Raw genomic sequence first — 16816 nt, 5'->3', positions numbered from 1 at the left:
TTGTCATGCATCACTTTTTCCCTGCGATAATCATTATGCACAGCCAAATTCGCATGCAACAATTGCTTCTGTGTGCTGCACCCGTTTTCTTTAATGGGAGCTTTTGCTGCCCGATTAAAAGCCAATGGGCTGATAGAGCGGGCATTCTGCCGCTGCCTCCATTCGGAGGCTATTAATAGGGCTTTCCTGGGCAGTAGATGACATCAATTTGTCCGAAGATTCTACAAATCTGCCATCTTGGGTCGATGATTATGGAGGAGTCATTATCACAGTAACACTTTGCAGAGGTCACGGCTTTTATGGTGGCTGTTTGCGGCTGCTTGCTCAGAGTTTGGTGGCAAAATAATACTTTGAAGAGGGGTTCAGCGATGTTTTATGATAGCAATCAGAATGTGTTGGGCGCATTTTTTTGTGGCTTGATTTTCTCAACGAAGCCGTCACCTGATCAAACTGGTACGATTGCGTCATTCTCCCACTACAGAAGCCTTTCGATACATTGGTGGCTTATTCCCAAAATAGTGACAACCACAGACATATGCAAAAAGGAACATTAACTTAATGTCTTATGTGTTGTTTTCTCTAGCTGTCATTCCATCCACACCATGGAACATGAGTTTTATGAATGCCCAGAGTACCTGTCCAATATTCCAGTAGAAGTGGAGAGGACTGAAGAATATGAATATGAGGTAAGATATGTTTTTTTTAATCTTGGATGAGTGTGCTTTAAAAGTACTCCAAAATATGTTTTGACCTTTCAGTAGATTTGGTCTGAAACAAGATCACTTTTTTGTTGCTGAGTCTAATGTTCATGGTCTACAGACAATATTTTTCACCCCCCGTAATCTCTTACTGTAAGCAATCCAGTAATTCTTTAATGAATGCTGAACAATGTTTTCATCTGGTAGCTAATTGATGCCATGGAGAGTAGAACCAAGTGATAGAAATGCTATACAAATAAATTATCTACAACCTACACTAGATTGTTCTGCATTGCAAAACAAAGATCCTGGGCTTACGACCGAAGGCTATTCTTCTTCTAATTGTACAAAAATTTCTCTCGAATCACCAGTTTGCTTCAGTCACATGCTGCTAGTTTCCCTCTTTTTTCACTCACTGTGCTTCAGAAAAAAATTGTTTCCTCTTTTCAAAAAGAACACTTCGAGGCTCAATAGAAATTTTGAATGGTGTGTAGTGAAAGCCAAGCACTCAATGTTTGTTAGGGTGAGCAATGTTACAGAATATTGATGAACCTTGCAATGATAAATCAAGTAGAATACGTTAAGTTGTGGTATGTGAAATATCTGCCATATATATATATATATATATATATATATAATGTGCCTCCATTCTAAATGATGAACCATGTCACTCAAAGTGGACCTTGAGGTCATAATAGGTGACAATGATTGGTGGTGTTTGCTGCTGTCAATTGTCCTCCCTGGTTCAGTGAACTGCATTGTGGGTCATTAGGATTTCTCAGTTGCCAGCTGTGGTCTTACCATGTAGCGTCTTGTGGATGAAAGATTCTCTGGTATGTGTCAGGGGTGGATGGGGGGGGGGGGGGGGGATGGAGGGCTTTGTGTGCGGTAATAGTGTTAGAACAAGTTCTGCTTTACCACACACACACACACACACACACAACGTCACTACCTGCCAGATGTACACTTACCTCTGTCCATCCATGTGTATCTAACTGAAACACGAATGGCTTTCCTCTTGGATGGTACTGAATAGGGCTGCCATTCCCAGGAACATAACTTCTGACAGGTCGGGCTTCACTTCGACTCTGATTGTCCACATGGGTACTCGTGCTGTCATTCTACTACTACTGCGATTTTTCTACAATATTGCCCAGTAGCAGACGGTAGATGTAGCAAATGAGTTTCAGAGCCAAGCATTTGTTTTAACCGTTTCGTTGTCAGGGAGCCATTTAAACTCCTAGATCAAACCCTTTTGGATGCAGCAAAAACCAAGCTCCAAAACCCCACAGTTACCATAATGTAACACGATATTATATCTTTTACCGCCTGATAAATGCCTGCATCTGACAAAATCCACTCTGATGTTCATGATGGTAGCAACATCAATAGGTTGGTAATTAGCATTATTACACCTTAAAGACACGTTAATAACTGTCGTTACAAAACAATGGCAGCTGAAAGTATGTCTATGAGACTGCAATGTTAAAACCGGATGTTTAATGTGGCCCTGTGACACTGTCACACATCCCCATTTGTAATATACATTAATAACATGGAGCAAATAGGATCCCTCCCATTTTCAAATTGTATCGAAAACAAATTTCAGCAATTATAACAATTCATCGTAAGCCACCTGGAATTAGTTTTGCTCGCTGTGCCATGATTTAAACGGATTAGGATCCCACATCACAAACAGAGCTTCTCTACGGTTTCTGCACCCCTGGCTCCACACATCTTCACTGGAGGGCAATAACCGACTCCAGTAATCCAGCGTGCCGCCCAATGTGCACAGACATAAAAAGGCGTTAGCGCTGTCTGATCTCAATGTATGCAGCCGTTACTTCACTGTCAGGGGTTTGTGCAAATCAGCCAGTGTACTAAGTCGGTGTGAAGTGTGGGAAGTCAAGACCATGCACACGGTGAAACAATATTATAAACTCCTCACACACCTCAACCTTTGAAGGTCACGGCTGTCTGCATAGGGAGTTAAATGCCACAGAAATTAATTACTTCCCCTGCCAATCGCTGCTATCAAGGCTTCCCATGACAGAAAAATGGGAGCCGGGGCTTAATTCTTGCCCCCGTTCCTCATTTTACCCCGATCCCCTCCTCTCACAACTTCACAGCAGCAAAATGAATTTGGCAGCATGGGGTTAATAAAGATTACCCCTTGAGTTATCTTTATGTGATTACCTTTTATACACAGCAGAGATCAAAAGGAGCCGCTTGGGAGTCAAGCTATATTTAGTGACATTTCCTGTGGGATGGGACCGACCAATAAGACCAACCGTTACTAAAGCCATCAAAGACCTGGCCCTGTATTTTGACACGTGCTGGGTCCAGTTTGATACTGACGGGCTCCTGTTTCATTGGTGAACGTCACACATGCTGTGCCTTCCTCGTAGTGCTGCCCAGTGGACTGAATGCAAAGCACTAAACCAGTTTTAATCAGAATCCTGAAAATCGTACCTTTTATTCCCCTGAAAATGACCCTAAACAGTTAGTAACAGGCAACCGCTCCTAACTGGCACGAAGCCCAAATTGTAGCAAAAGGGGTTTGCTATTTTGGTTCTAGAAGGTCATGCACCACCTCACACTTTTTTTATTCAGCTAATGAATAAATAATAAAGTTTAATTACAAAAGTTTGGTGTTTAGTTCCCTCAGGTCAAAAGAGTGTTTCTATTAGAAAAACTACACCCGACACCTCCTTAGACAGAACCTTTAATCATTTTTGCAAACCAGAGACGGAATTTACACACATGCAAGTCATGCGTGGAGGCTACTGAAAGGTTTTATTTTTCAACATATTTACTGAGATAAAGTATCATAAACAGGAAAGTCTGGTGCACAAATATCTTATTGTATATGTTCTTTATCCTGAGACATACATGTGATCATCATGACACTCCTCACACAGATTTCATACATCTCTCGACATCATGAGACGTCGAGTGGTCGGACATCTCACACCAGCTGACACGTCACACACAGATCTTGTCTAAATCCCCTTCTGATTACGATAGAAGATTATTTTGGTCATTCGTTTTAATCGTTACCTTCTGCTAGCTAGTTTTATGGTAGACCTATCGGTTCACTCTCGATTTTCTATTGATCCTCTTTTCCGGTAACAGCAGGCGCCTGTTGTCAGGGTGAGCTCTGATAATCCCACTGTACACTAAACAGCTCACAACATTAGTATAGATGCATCCCTTAGGAGATGATGGAGAACAAAGAAGAGCCAAAAGGAGAGTGGTGCTCGGAATTATAACATGACATAAAATTGCAACAATGCCACATAAAGAATTCATTATACATTTAAATAAACTGCTAAACTTTCCCTTCAAGTGTAAATAATAATGTTGTTTTTCCCTTGGTTCCCCGCAAAGGATATATATATATATACACACACTAATTGCTCTGTCCACTTTGTCCACGCTGCATCACGAGGGCAGATATGCTCTTAAAAGAGTTTATGGACAGTGATGCAGAGCATAAACATCACGTTGGACCACATCTCCCCTGGTTAGGATTGTTTCAGCTGCTTTGTGAAACAGATGTGTAAACTCTGTGTTGGAGGAAACAATATGGGTTTTGGAAACCATATCAGAGGCTCCATGGGAAGCCATTTCTAGTCACAAACCTTATCGGTTTGCTTGTGTGTGAAACAGGAGGTGGAGCTGTGCAGGCAGAACAGCCTGGAGAAGCTTGGGTTGACGTTGTGCTACAGGACCGACGATGAGGAGGACAGCGGCATCTATGTCAGCCAGGTAGGGCAGATGTTCTTCCTATTTGTTTCTACACTGACACTAATAGGTTAAAAATGGGGTTATCACATTTAAACGTTTTTATAGTAATTGCTTTTTCTGGTCGGCCAATGACGTGCTCCCCCGAACGAGGTCGGAATCCGAGCTACATTCCCCCCCACCAACAGTTTCTTTTGGTGCAGGAAGTTTTCAAAAAGATGGCGTGAAATCCCATTTGAATTTCAATCTTTACATCCTGGAGCAAAGAGCAAGTAGAACAGAATGAGGGAAGACGGAGAGACAACGTGTTCGCTAGTCAATATCAACTGTGAATGAGGAAGTCAAGTCTGAAATGGGATTCCCGACCCGCCATTGTCATTCCTCCTGCTCTGATGTGTTTTAATTGAAGGTTATAATTAGCTCGGAGCGACAACCTTCTTTTTCCCCCCCTCACAGCATGTTGAATGACTGATTTACTGCACCACCTCTGAATACCAAAAACACTAAACCGAGAGCGGATACACTACAGAAATTCTTCTCAATAGTCAAGTAACTGTTTTGCATAGAAAATACATTTCACGTTGCTCTTTCCAAGAGCAAACTGAATGATTGGGGAAATTAAGGCCTTAAAATGTTTAGTTTGACTGCAGCTGCAGTTTCAAACCCAGTATTAACAAAAATATCAAAGTGTGTGTAAAGTACATGCCGCTAAGGGGTTCAAAATGCCACCCTTCAGGTACAATCAGTTCCTTTTCAGAATCACAGCAGAAGAATGCTGTTGTGCCTGCCAGCATTTATCAGGTTTTCACTTGCTCCACTATGTTCTATTTTTGAATGTTTGATAGAAATAATAAAATTGAAAATTTCCCTCATTAAAATGTATGAATGGATCGCATCGGTGCATCTTAAGTAGGTACGTGATTCTTTTCTCCATCAGGGTTCTCCCCCCCATATGTCGCCATCTCTCTTGATCTTCAAAGCAACAACAACAAAGTTTATGAAATTTGAGGGCACGTATTGTTGTGGCATATCTCCTGGGAGGCATTCTAAAAGAATGTTTATTAGTTCAACTAAAATAAAATCGTACCAGTTTCAGAAATATTTGCAGCTCTCCTTGTTTCTTTGGTTGTTTTTTTTCTTGTATGATGTTGTTTGATCTTGAGGACTTGTTACCTCAGTCACGCCACCAGCTACTACACAAATACATGTCAGTGCCAAAAACAACGGAAAATAACCAAAAAAACACAAAGTCGACAAGAACAAAACAGCTCCCCTTCATGAAAAAAAGGATTGACTTTTTAGCAGCCAGCGGAGATGGGAGGGCATAGATACACCGTTTACGGCTGCACGGATTGATTTTCATGTTCTTTTGTGCAGGTGGAGCCAAATAGCATAGCAGCAAGAGATGGACGCATCAAGGAAGGAGATCGTATTCTACAGGTGCTTATCTGTATAACATTGATCACACGGGTTATATTATGGACTCATTACAGGTGCCTACATTTGATAACAGTACACACATTGCTTTGCCAGGTAAATAAAGCCCTATTTATAGTAACACCAGGCCCTACATCATCTCATTGTCTCAGTCTCACATTGTCTAATTATGCAAAACACCTAGTAGTTCTCATAAAACACAGTTAAGCTGTTGTAGCTTTATTTGCAAACATTTTTTTCGGCATTGGATCGAGTGTGTATCCCGTCTGCCACAACTACAAAACCCCACTGGAATATTAACAAAGTGTAAGGCTTTGCACTCTTTAATCCGAGCTTACTAATTACTACCACCAGGTGCAGGTGGCGAAGGTGAGCAGCCTCTCGTTAGGAGTTAACGAGATGTCTGTTTCTGGCCACAGAACCTCATTTGGATAAAACTCCCACCCTTATTTTTGTCTCCTTATGTTCTTTTATCTGGCACAATGTGCAAATATACTACGTAAATGAATACATGTGTACATATCTATATCTATATGTATGTAGGCCTGACCGCACGCAACTAGTTAATGAGTTCATTGAATTCACCCTCTGCCTCCAACTGCCCCGCTTCTGATTGGCTCTGGCACTTTCCCTGAAACTCTATTTGAGGCTCTAGTGCCACAGTTTCTGTACGTTGTGTAGATAGTTCACAGACCTTCTGTGCAGCAGATGAGTTGCTTAGTTTTTAAGTCAGCACACCATCATTTCTTGTTATGGAGAGCCATGTTTGTGACTGGGAAAAATATCCAGTAACAAGCATACAGTGTACTGAATGCCCTTCACCTTAGCTACACATTTAAATGGATGCATTTGTTTGGGGCAATTTGGAAAAGACACATTTTAATAAAGTAAATAACGATGGCAAATTTTTATATGAGCATTCAGTATAGATGATATGTTGAATGAACAAAAAAAGCACAAGTGAATGGAATTCAATTGTTGAACTTTATAATTGTTAAAGAATGTGGATTGTTTGAGCGCCCCCTGTAGTGCAACCCTGAGCATTTTTGTGAAATAAAATATTGCTGAGAAAAACATTGAAATGCTTTATTGTAGTTTGATGGACATTTACTGGATGTCCTCAGCTGTCTGCCAGTCCGAGCCACAGTGTGCCAACATTACTTCTCCTCCATATTTATTGTACGCAGCACTCTCTCCGATTACCTCCATTCTCTTATGGTCGTGTTGCTGTATCCTAGTAGGGTAAATGATTGTGGGGAGCGGGGCCCGCTGTACTGCCGGCCCTATTATCTTCCTCCGACAGCCCCATTACTCTTGTGAGGAAAAGATGAACGCCACCTGTCACAGACCAGTTAATTGTGTGTCTGGTCGTGCGCTGAGAGCAGACTCTAGTGAGGTCGGACTAGGCACTTGCAATTGACTCCCCGAGCTTTTCCTCGGGATTGCGAGGAGTTGGAGGAAGTGACGGGAGGAAAGACAGATGGAGGGATACGAGACAGAAAAGGTGCAAGGAGAGACTAATCAAAGGAGAAAATGGGAAGAAACGAGACAGGAAGAGGAGGGAAAGGTGTCAGCGTGTAATTTCTCAAGGTGTTTCTAGCAAGGAGCAATGGGTTGTATTACACTTATTTTTTCACTCATGCCAGTTAAATGGGGGATGATGATGAAATTACCTGTCCTTTCTCTGATGTGTGGTTGGGACTTTCCTACAAGTTCATTCCTCTCAACGTGAACACTTATTCTTGTCTGATGTACAGATAAATGGCTTTGAAGTGCAAGACCAAGAGAAAGCTGTTGCCTTGTTGTCAACTGAAGAAGCAAGGAGCATCATTCTACTGGTGACAAGACCAGAAATCCAGGTAAACACTTGCACGCCCACACTGGCTCCCGGGCCTTTATTGAAATCCTATGTTGTGTCAAATGGCTGTGTAAGTGCCTTTTTATTCTTTTGAGTTGTCAGGGGGATTTTCTGCAGGGGGGTTATGCACACACACACACAACGCCAAACACAGGTTTCTGAGTTGTGATTTTCTTTAGCTGGAGGAGGAAGTATGGCTGGATGAGGAACAACACAAGCTCGTGGAGGAGCTGAAGATGGAAATCCTGGAGGAGAGGAGGAAGCAGAGGGGACATACGTTTGACAGGGGGGACCAGGTGAGAGAGAAATGCATCAGAACAGAGGTCAAACTTCTATACAACATGATAATATTCAGTTTTGACCTTTTCCAAATAGTGTCAGCTTAACAAAAAAAAAGATTCCAGCTTTACTCAGAATACACAAGATGGTGGAAAAATGTTTGTAGGGCAGTGGTCCAACTTTTTTCCCCCACGGAACAGTTAAATAAACTGATAAACGCGACGAAATAACCGCCCGACGGGTGGGGTTAGTAGTTGCTGCGCATGGCAAAACAGCCCTTGGGTGATGGTTGGGAAATGCATGTAATTGGGTGAGAATCCAGTAGTTTTTCGAAATAGAAACTTTTTGCACCTGGTACAAAGTGCTACTTCCCACACTACGTTTTTAGCGGTGGTTAGGGACCATTAGGCTAGGCGAAGCAAAATAGCCAAACTTAACTGCAGGTATGATCAGACATAAAGTTCTTACACAACCATCAACCACGCTAACATTCTCAACAACTTCCATGCACTCTACATATAGGACACAGGAATTGGTGCATCTGACTAAAAATGTTAAGGTGGTGTGTTGTCCAATAATGAATTTTAGTTCAAGGAACACTTGCCTGATCATTCTTCCCTCACAATAATCTAATCTTAATCTGAAACAAACAAAAGGTCTTGCATGAATTAAACTGCACTTGAGGAGGACTCAATGTTTGTATCTCTCTTCACGCACCAGGATCTAGCTGACGAAGAGATGACAACAGACACGGCCACGTGTTCCTCCAACAATCAAGACAAAGACAGTGGGTTTGGTCACAGTACGGACAGTCCAGATCACCAGCCACTGTTGGCTAGACTCCACAGGAGGAGCCCAGCACATTGCCTGCGCGAACGATGGCGAGCAGACCATCCGCACTCAAGACGCGGGACTGTAGTGCCACAGGACACTCCGAGTCCGAGGACAGTCTCCAAAGGCCACGAAGGGGTAATCAGTATTCGCAATGGTGGAGGAGGGGTTTTAGGTTTGGAGAATCGCTTTCAGCAACTGCTGGAGCTCAAGTGTCAGATCCGGAATGGAGACGAGTGTGGGGTTTACTCCATTCGACACAGTATAGAGTGCAGTGTCACTGAGCAAGGAGTGGATGAAGATGGTATAGATGGTGTCGGAGGAGGCAACGGAGTGGAGCAGGAGCTGAGGATGCTCAATGAGGAACTGCGCAGCATCGAGCTTGAGTGCCAGAGCATCATGCAGGCGCATCAGCTCCGCCAGGCCCACCAGCTGGACCCTTCGCAACCTCTGTCCTCACCAGGACGAAGCCCCAAAGACGGACACAAGCGCCAAGGCAGGTTGGCCGACATCCACGAATACCCCGAGAGATCGGACGGCGACAGGATTCGGGAAAAGGACACCTCCAGTGCCTACAACACAGCGGAGAGTGCACGGTCCACACCGCTCGGAATGGACCGATCTCCCGATCATTCTCTGAATAGACACATCAGCATTACCAACCAGAAAAACCTGAGGCTGGCCTCCTCCACACCCTCCAGCCCCATTCCCATCGTCAATCCCCAGGTTACACACGCTCGTGAACGACCGGCAGACCCGGGCCACGTCATCTCCAGCAGCCCCGACCAGAGCAACCACTCCCGGTCCGAGTCGGACCCTGCTCTGCCTGCAGACGATGAGAGGTGTGATAAGAAAGGGAGGAAGAGAGATTCCAGAAGGGCGCTTCCCTACGGTTCTTATCAGACAACCCCCTATCAAGGCCAGGCTGGATCCAGGCAACTTCAGGTAGGTTTTACACCGCGCCGGCCATGTTTAAGTTGTTTTTCTGGGGGGGTGCCTCAAACGACGTTAATAGGGTCTATAATAATAATAGAAGCGGATCTGAAGACAATGATTTGCCAACCAATATATCCTCTATTTCAGAGCTACATGCAGCTACTACAACAGCACTCGTCCCTGGAGTATTCCCAGAGCCAGCTGAGTCTGCTCAGTGTCTGTCGAGATCCCGTTCACCGGTCGGGACGCCCCGGGGAACCCCGCCTGGAGTGGAAGGTCAAAGTGCGGGCTGACGGCACGCGGTACGTGGCCCGGAGGCCCGCTCGCGACCGCATTCTGAGGGAGCGGGCGCTGAGGATCAGGGAAGAGAGGAGCGGGGGCATGACCACTGACGACGACGCTATGAGCGAGATGAAGATGGGCCGCTACTGGAGCAAAGAGGAGAGGAAGCAGCACCTGGCACGGGCCAGAGAGCAGAGGAAGAGGAGGGAGTTCATGCAAAAGAGCCGCCTGGAGTGTCTGAAGGAGGGGCCAGCCAGTGGTGCCGAGGGCAGGAAAGAGGTGAATATCTTGGAGCTCAGTCACAAGAAGATGATGAAGAAACGAAACAAAAAGATCCTGGATAACTGGATGACCATCCAGGAGCTGATGAGCCATGGTGCTAGAGTGCCAGAGAGCTCCAAAGTACATAACGCCTTCCTATCTGTCACAACTGTGTAGCGAAACACCAGCAGGACTGCATATTTCTAAGTAGGCCCTACTTCAAATTTTAAGATCGGGTGGTCTGCATTTAAGGAACCACTGATTTTTGTAATAGACAAAAAAAATTGTTGTGAAATTTGATTCAAGTGTCACTGCATTGTGTCACTGTAGCATTCCGAAGGCATCACTTCAAGAGTCATTGAAGAGTAACGGTCAATCATTACGAGACCTCAACCAATCAGGACTTTATGGTAATGCGCTGGCTTTTGATATGAGATGCTTCTGGTAGCATTTTGGTTTGAACTGATTCACAAAAATATGTGCGGAACCAACACAATAGCTTCATGTACTGCGTATTGTCTTTTCCGTACTCTATGTTCTTGTGTTTCATTGCATATTCGGCAACTCCACTGGCCTCGTTCAAAGTGGCATTTTTATAATGGGGAAAAATATTTTTCACATTTTGTAAAATCAGTAACTTTTTTGTAAGGATTTTTTTACACAGAATTTCAAATTTTCTGGAAACATTTTATTATGGTATGTTATTTATGTTATGTATCACCAACCCATCAAAGTCAGAGTTGACACTATTTGATTGTACTGTATGCCAGAACAAGAGAAGTAAGAACTCATCTCCTAAAACACTCCTTTTATTGTGTTGATCATGTCAGGAGTCAGATGGTTCTGAAAAACTGAAAGCACTGAAAATAAAATTATGTTGAAATCTCTCATAATTTCTGAGCTGGGCTTTTTGAAACAGTTTTACCTCACCTCACAGTCAAAATCTGCTATATCTAAGTGGTTAATTTGATCGTTAACTTAAGTGAATGAACCTTGCAAATACATAAATGTGTGGATTGTTTAAAATCAAATAGATTCATATTTATATTCTTTACTGTTATTTCTATTTATTGTAAATTAATTTGTTTGGCAACTGATAAATGTTTCACATAACCTGGCTAGTCCAGCAAATCTATGAAATTGCAGTTTTTCAGCTCAAAACCTGTTGCTTTTCACTGTAAAGTTCATTGAAGAGGCCTTGAGTTCAGTATTTGTTTTGGCATTTGATGGTGGTATTTGTAATAAAACATGAAAAAAAAGAAACATCTTTGAACATTTTGTCTTTTGTTATACATTAATCTTCAGGATGACGATTTTTGTTTTGCCCCCTTGACTAAAAAAACAAAAATAACTGGATGAATGGCCAAGAAACATCAGCCTGCAAGCATTGTCACTGTGAACACTCTAAGTTGTGGCCATATTTGCTTTTTTAACACAGAAAAACATACCTGACAAAATCCTTATTGGTTTCCTGTTAATACTATCCTCCACTGTGCTTCATGTCAGACACATTTGTGTGTGTGTGTGTGTGTGTGTGTGGAGGCATCCGGTTCTTTTCATCCAAGCTCCATAATGCGGGAAGATCTACGTAAGCGCTGGCACTGATCGATACTGTGCAATCAGCTACGCTCTAAAAACATGGATTCTGTTTGGGAGTGATTATAACAAAAACGATTGCTAATTGAACACATGGGAGGGAATTAAATGCAAACTGCAATGATTGCCACACCTGGAAAAAAAGAGGACTCCACCTGCCTCCAGGCTGTACCAAACCAAGCCTCCTGATCTCCATATTCACACTCACAGGGTGTCATGAAGCATTTTGATGTTTTATGGCTTGATAGCACACATTGCAATTTACCCTGTCGCTTTAGCTTACAGTATTCATGTATTCACATTGGGATGAATAACTGACAGCGTGTATTGGGAAGGGGGGGCGGGGAATTGAATATGGGTGCAGAGAGGCTCGGTGCGTGTAGCGGGATGAAGGGGGGGTGCATGTCCATTTAGCAATAGGAGGCATCAAAGCCAAACTGTACTCCCATTTCAAAGCATTAAGGAGACGCCGGGGAAGTCCCCCCCTGTCAATCTGCTGTGTCTGTCCACAGCCCACTGAACTGAGGAATTAATGAGCGACATCAGACTGGCAACCCCATCGCCGGGGCTTTTATGCATAACATTAAAACCGGTAAAGCACTGCACCCACCGCGTTTGTAACAGCTAACCATCTCCCTGTATAATATCCGACTCCGGTTATATCTGTATAAAAGAAGTGTAGAAAAATTGAGGAAAATTTTCAGGGCAGTCCGCCGAGTATTATGAATGATTAATCCCAATGTGCTCGGCAAAGATAATTGGATGTTCATCTGCTGCAGTTAGGGTGGTGCAGCCGCCCGTGCTGAAATAGGCCTGCATTTTGATGCACACATGGAGAACAATAGCATATCAATAGCTTAATGCTAAGATATTGAGGCTTGGTTTGCATGCAAGCTTCACGAATTGAAACCAAGAATACCACTTAAGCTTTAAAACAGATTATGCTTGTTCAAGGGGAAATTGCCTCTGCGTCCATGTGTCACTGCTACAGGGAAGAGAAAAGTGTCCTGTGCAAAAGTTCAACACAAGCAGATTGATCACAAGTTGAAATCTCACATTCAAATACATGATATTTACAAAGATTGGTGGTTTTTTAAGGATAATTTGAAGAAGAACTCATCAGCACCTTCGAACAAACAACCTTAGAGTAAAAGTAAAAAAAAAAAAAACACTATAAAAAGTGCTTGGTAACTTCACTTTATTTCCTTGTTGGGAAAGACAAGTGAAGGGGCTGCACTTCCATGAGGAAGACCCCTCAAGGGGGGGGTTTGTTTGTGGAAGAGTTAGGTCGGTGTTTGTCGGAAACTTTACAAAGGTTTATTACTCCGATTTAGAGCTGTCCTACACACAGGATAGGGCCTAAAACACATAAACATGATTATCACAAAAATGTGTACCTTGACTCCTTTTCCCAGTCTTCTGATCTTGATTTGTCTCATTCAAATTCCAACAGCTGAGCGTCCTGGTGTTGCACAGTGGCGCAGATGAAAAAGAGCGGTATCGCGGCTACCTTTAATCTAGCGATGCCTTTGAAGCAGCTGCGAACGAGTGGGACTAGAACAAAGTCAGGTGCTTTTTTTTTCTGACGTGCCGGCGTAGACGACGTAATGGGGAGTGGATGACAAAGACAAGGTCCTCAGTTCTATCAAATGATGTCTGATTAATTGGTTCAAACCCCTGCTGGCCAAATTATAGAACATAAGCACTGTGGCAAACACAGAAAAGTTTCAGATCCAAAACACTTTGTTCAGCAAGAAAATCTTCACAAATAAACACTACTTGAAGCGTGAAAAAAGCTAAGGTACGTCAACTTCAACTTTGATGACGTTAAGCAGTCGAGTTATGAACAACTGCTCTTTTCAAGACGCATAAAGGATCCCTCAAAAGGATACTTTACCCCTCGCCCATGTAAAGGCTGTGTGTTTTGCTGCTGAATGAATGACCCACTGAGGTACATTTGTTCCTTCAGTGTTTGTCATTACAACAACAGCCAAAGGCAGCTATGTTTTTAATATAAAGCAGCACAATCAAGAGTTGTCTTATTACGGAATAAGTGAGTTATTATGGTCGGGGTAATGAGTGATCATTTTCCATTCATTAAACCTCTATTTACGACCTCAATTATGCGCTAATGGCTCATTCAGACTTGTAATTAACTAAATGGATATTGTTCACTCTCTTTTCCTCATGAAGGATAAGTGACTGAACTTCCACAGGAGTAAAAACACAGAAATGTCAACACTATTTTCTTGTCTTTACTGCCACGACGGAACTATTCCTCTCCCGGCCTTGACTTAGTGTTTTATTTCTTCCTAGGCTGTGCTTCTTCTTTTTTAGAATCAGTTAGATGATGTTACCAAAGAATTCTTTCGACGTTTTGAAGGCATGTGTTGAGTAGATTTACCATGTAATGCTTAAAGGCCCCGTGTCTACTGTTTCTCAGTCAAACAAAGAAATCATTGTACGGCTTCAGCAGACCCCCACACGCCGAGCAACTCAAGGAGGGGGAACAGAAAGTCAGCGTCGTAGCAGTAACGGCCCAAACTCAACACAAGCGTTAATTGGCTGTATAAAATATTCAGAGGACCAGTCCCGACACAGAGATATAACGCTTGAGATAATTGGAACAAAATACATGTGGAAGCGGCGGGACGGCAGGGAACAGACCGACTGAAAGCGTTCCTCTGTGGGATGGTGGGAAGGACGAGAAGAAGGTTTATAAATGAGAGGACCAATGGCTTGCTGGGGTACAGAGTGAGGCACAGTAGGTGTGTGTGTGTCTTGGAAAATATTGCTCCTGCTTCCTGTTTTGAAATTGTTATTTCACCAGCAATAGGGTCGGGTGGATGAACCAAATCCATCCTGAACGTGTTATTTTGTTCCAAATGCTTAATGACTTGAGGTATTATAAAAGATACCACTTACAAATGATGGGATTTTTGTATAATATACGTACATGACCTGTGTAAAGCAAAGTGCTTTGAAAAAATACATTTTCAAGAAGCGGTTTGAGTCTGAGCCGTGCTAACAGCGGTCGATTGCAGCTGGTTTCGTAATTCCAGCAGAGCTGACACCTGGATTATCCTGAGAGACAAACACATTCTGTGTCATTCTCTCCAGTGGGTTGAAGGCTTTGATTGGCCAGCGATGCGCTCAGCTTTTGGATCTGGCTGACTGCTTCGTATCTTTTTCAGTTATCACTGGTTTACTGCAGGTGCCCTGGTAGGCTCACTTCAAAACGCCACCTCTGCCCCATGCTGCAGGGCAAAAGATGCGGAACAAAACTGCTTTGCCTACAAAGGTTTATGTGAAAAGGCCTGCACAAAGCTTTGCTTTGCAAACAATCAAGACTAAGCATCCGTCCACACAAGAAAAAAACGTTCTGTTGTACTTAGACATTTTGTTTCGTAATGCGGTTGTGATGACTTCGCCATGCTGCTGACACGTCTCCAGGGATTAGAAGACATCCAGACACCTGCAACATAGTGTTTCTTTCTTTTTTCTCTTAACTTTGAACTGCTGCATCCAAGCTTTTATCTTTAAGCACAGGACTGGATGAACCATGTGGGAGATGGCTTGAGGTCCGGGGGAATTGAAGACCTCAAGCCTGACGATATTGTGTTTGGAGATTATCAGCGGCTGTCACTGAGGGAGAAGGTTATTGACTTTGACTCAGAGCTTCATGTTGTGTTGTCTCTGTGCAGACCATACTGGACCAAGTACCAGAAGCAATGCTGCACATTCCCTTTAATGAGGCCTTTGAATGTGGTCTCTGTGCATTGTGGCTACAGAGCCTGCGACTGGGTACCCATTCGATCCTGACTGCTACTATTATTTTCACAAACATCAGACCACCGAAGACCCCAGAGGAGTTTGCTTATGGGATGAGGTTGTATGCTCAGGAGACAAAGACACATCCGACTGAAGGTTCTTGATGATCTCAAGGAGGTGATGGAGAAGAAATATGGCATCTATGAGTAGATCCTGCAAGAGGATGCTAAAGCAGGATGCAAATCTGTGCATAAAACCGCTGGAGGTTCTAAGATTACAGAGATTCAACATTGAAAATGCCTTTCTTGTCAAAGAAATTCAAGTGGAATAAAATGACAGGCGTGACACACACGGCTCTGTGTTTTCCCGTCTGCGAAGGCTGGACCTGAAGGCAGCACAGTCAGTGGCATACGGATACACCCGATACACCAGATCCACCCGGGCCTAATGTGAACAGCCAGTCTCCCCATAGACAACTCAGTTGGCTTTATTGTTTTTATTGCTATTTCTTTCTGTAAATACTTTACTTGCTATAAGACAGTTTTACACTTATTTCATTGTCCTCTGCATTAAGACAGGTCGATTAGTTGAGTCTTTCCACGATTCTTTCTGAATTATGTATAAAATCGCTAATGCCTCAGTTGACCCAGAATTTTTGTTCTCACAAATTAGTTTTGGGACATAAAGAACGTCATCTGAGTCAAATATATTGAGGAGTAAGTCGATTATTATGCCACGTAGGTAAATGGAATAGGATTTTCACAGTTTAATGGCAGAAACACAATAGGGGTGTGCGATTCTTTGATCCTCTCATGCAAAGTCTTTCAGACCATATGGATCATTGGTTCCTGAAGTGCTTTTCACCAAGTTACTTCATCCTCCATGAATAGCTCCCTGAATGGCCTACTTGGAAATGGCAGCCTTAACCAAGTGTCATTAGGCCGGATGAAAGCAAATTGATTTCAGTGGCAAGAGGATTTCCACAGGAACAAGCTCCTCCATGAGATTTTGTTGAACACAGAGAAGATGTGTTTTCTTTATCTTTTTTTTGTGGGGGGCGCAGATGGTGCTCCTTTTCCCCACAGTCCCTGTGAAGCCGTGAAAACGAGGACAGGGAAAG

At 43.2% G+C, this 16816-nt stretch overlaps 1 protein-coding gene across 1 annotated transcript in view; it reads left to right on the top strand.

The window, feature by feature from the left end:
* Window positions 1–10638, top strand: part of pdzrn4 (PDZ domain containing ring finger 4) — a 28706-nt gene extending 18068 nt beyond the window's left edge. Inside the window, exons 3-9 of the mRNA XM_037462490.2 lie at window positions 584–686; window positions 4371–4469; window positions 5823–5885; window positions 7640–7741; window positions 7920–8036; window positions 8740–9795; window positions 9934–10638. Coding sequence (XP_037318387.2) covers window positions 584–686; window positions 4371–4469; window positions 5823–5885; window positions 7640–7741; window positions 7920–8036; window positions 8740–9795; window positions 9934–10506 — 2113 coding nt within the window. The 3' untranslated portion in view covers window positions 10507–10638. The remainder of the gene's footprint in view (window positions 1–583; window positions 687–4370; window positions 4470–5822; window positions 5886–7639; window positions 7742–7919; window positions 8037–8739; window positions 9796–9933) is intronic.
* The last annotated feature ends 6178 nt before the right edge of the window (window positions 10639–16816 follow it).

The sequence above is a fragment of the Pungitius pungitius genome, chromosome 2 (genome assembly GCF_949316345.1).
Source record: "Pungitius pungitius chromosome 2, fPunPun2.1, whole genome shotgun sequence".
Taxonomy (NCBI): Eukaryota; Metazoa; Chordata; class Actinopteri; order Perciformes; family Gasterosteidae; genus Pungitius; species Pungitius pungitius.
The sequence above is the reverse complement of the archived record's forward strand: the minus strand, read 5'-3'. Positions and strand labels throughout refer to the sequence as shown.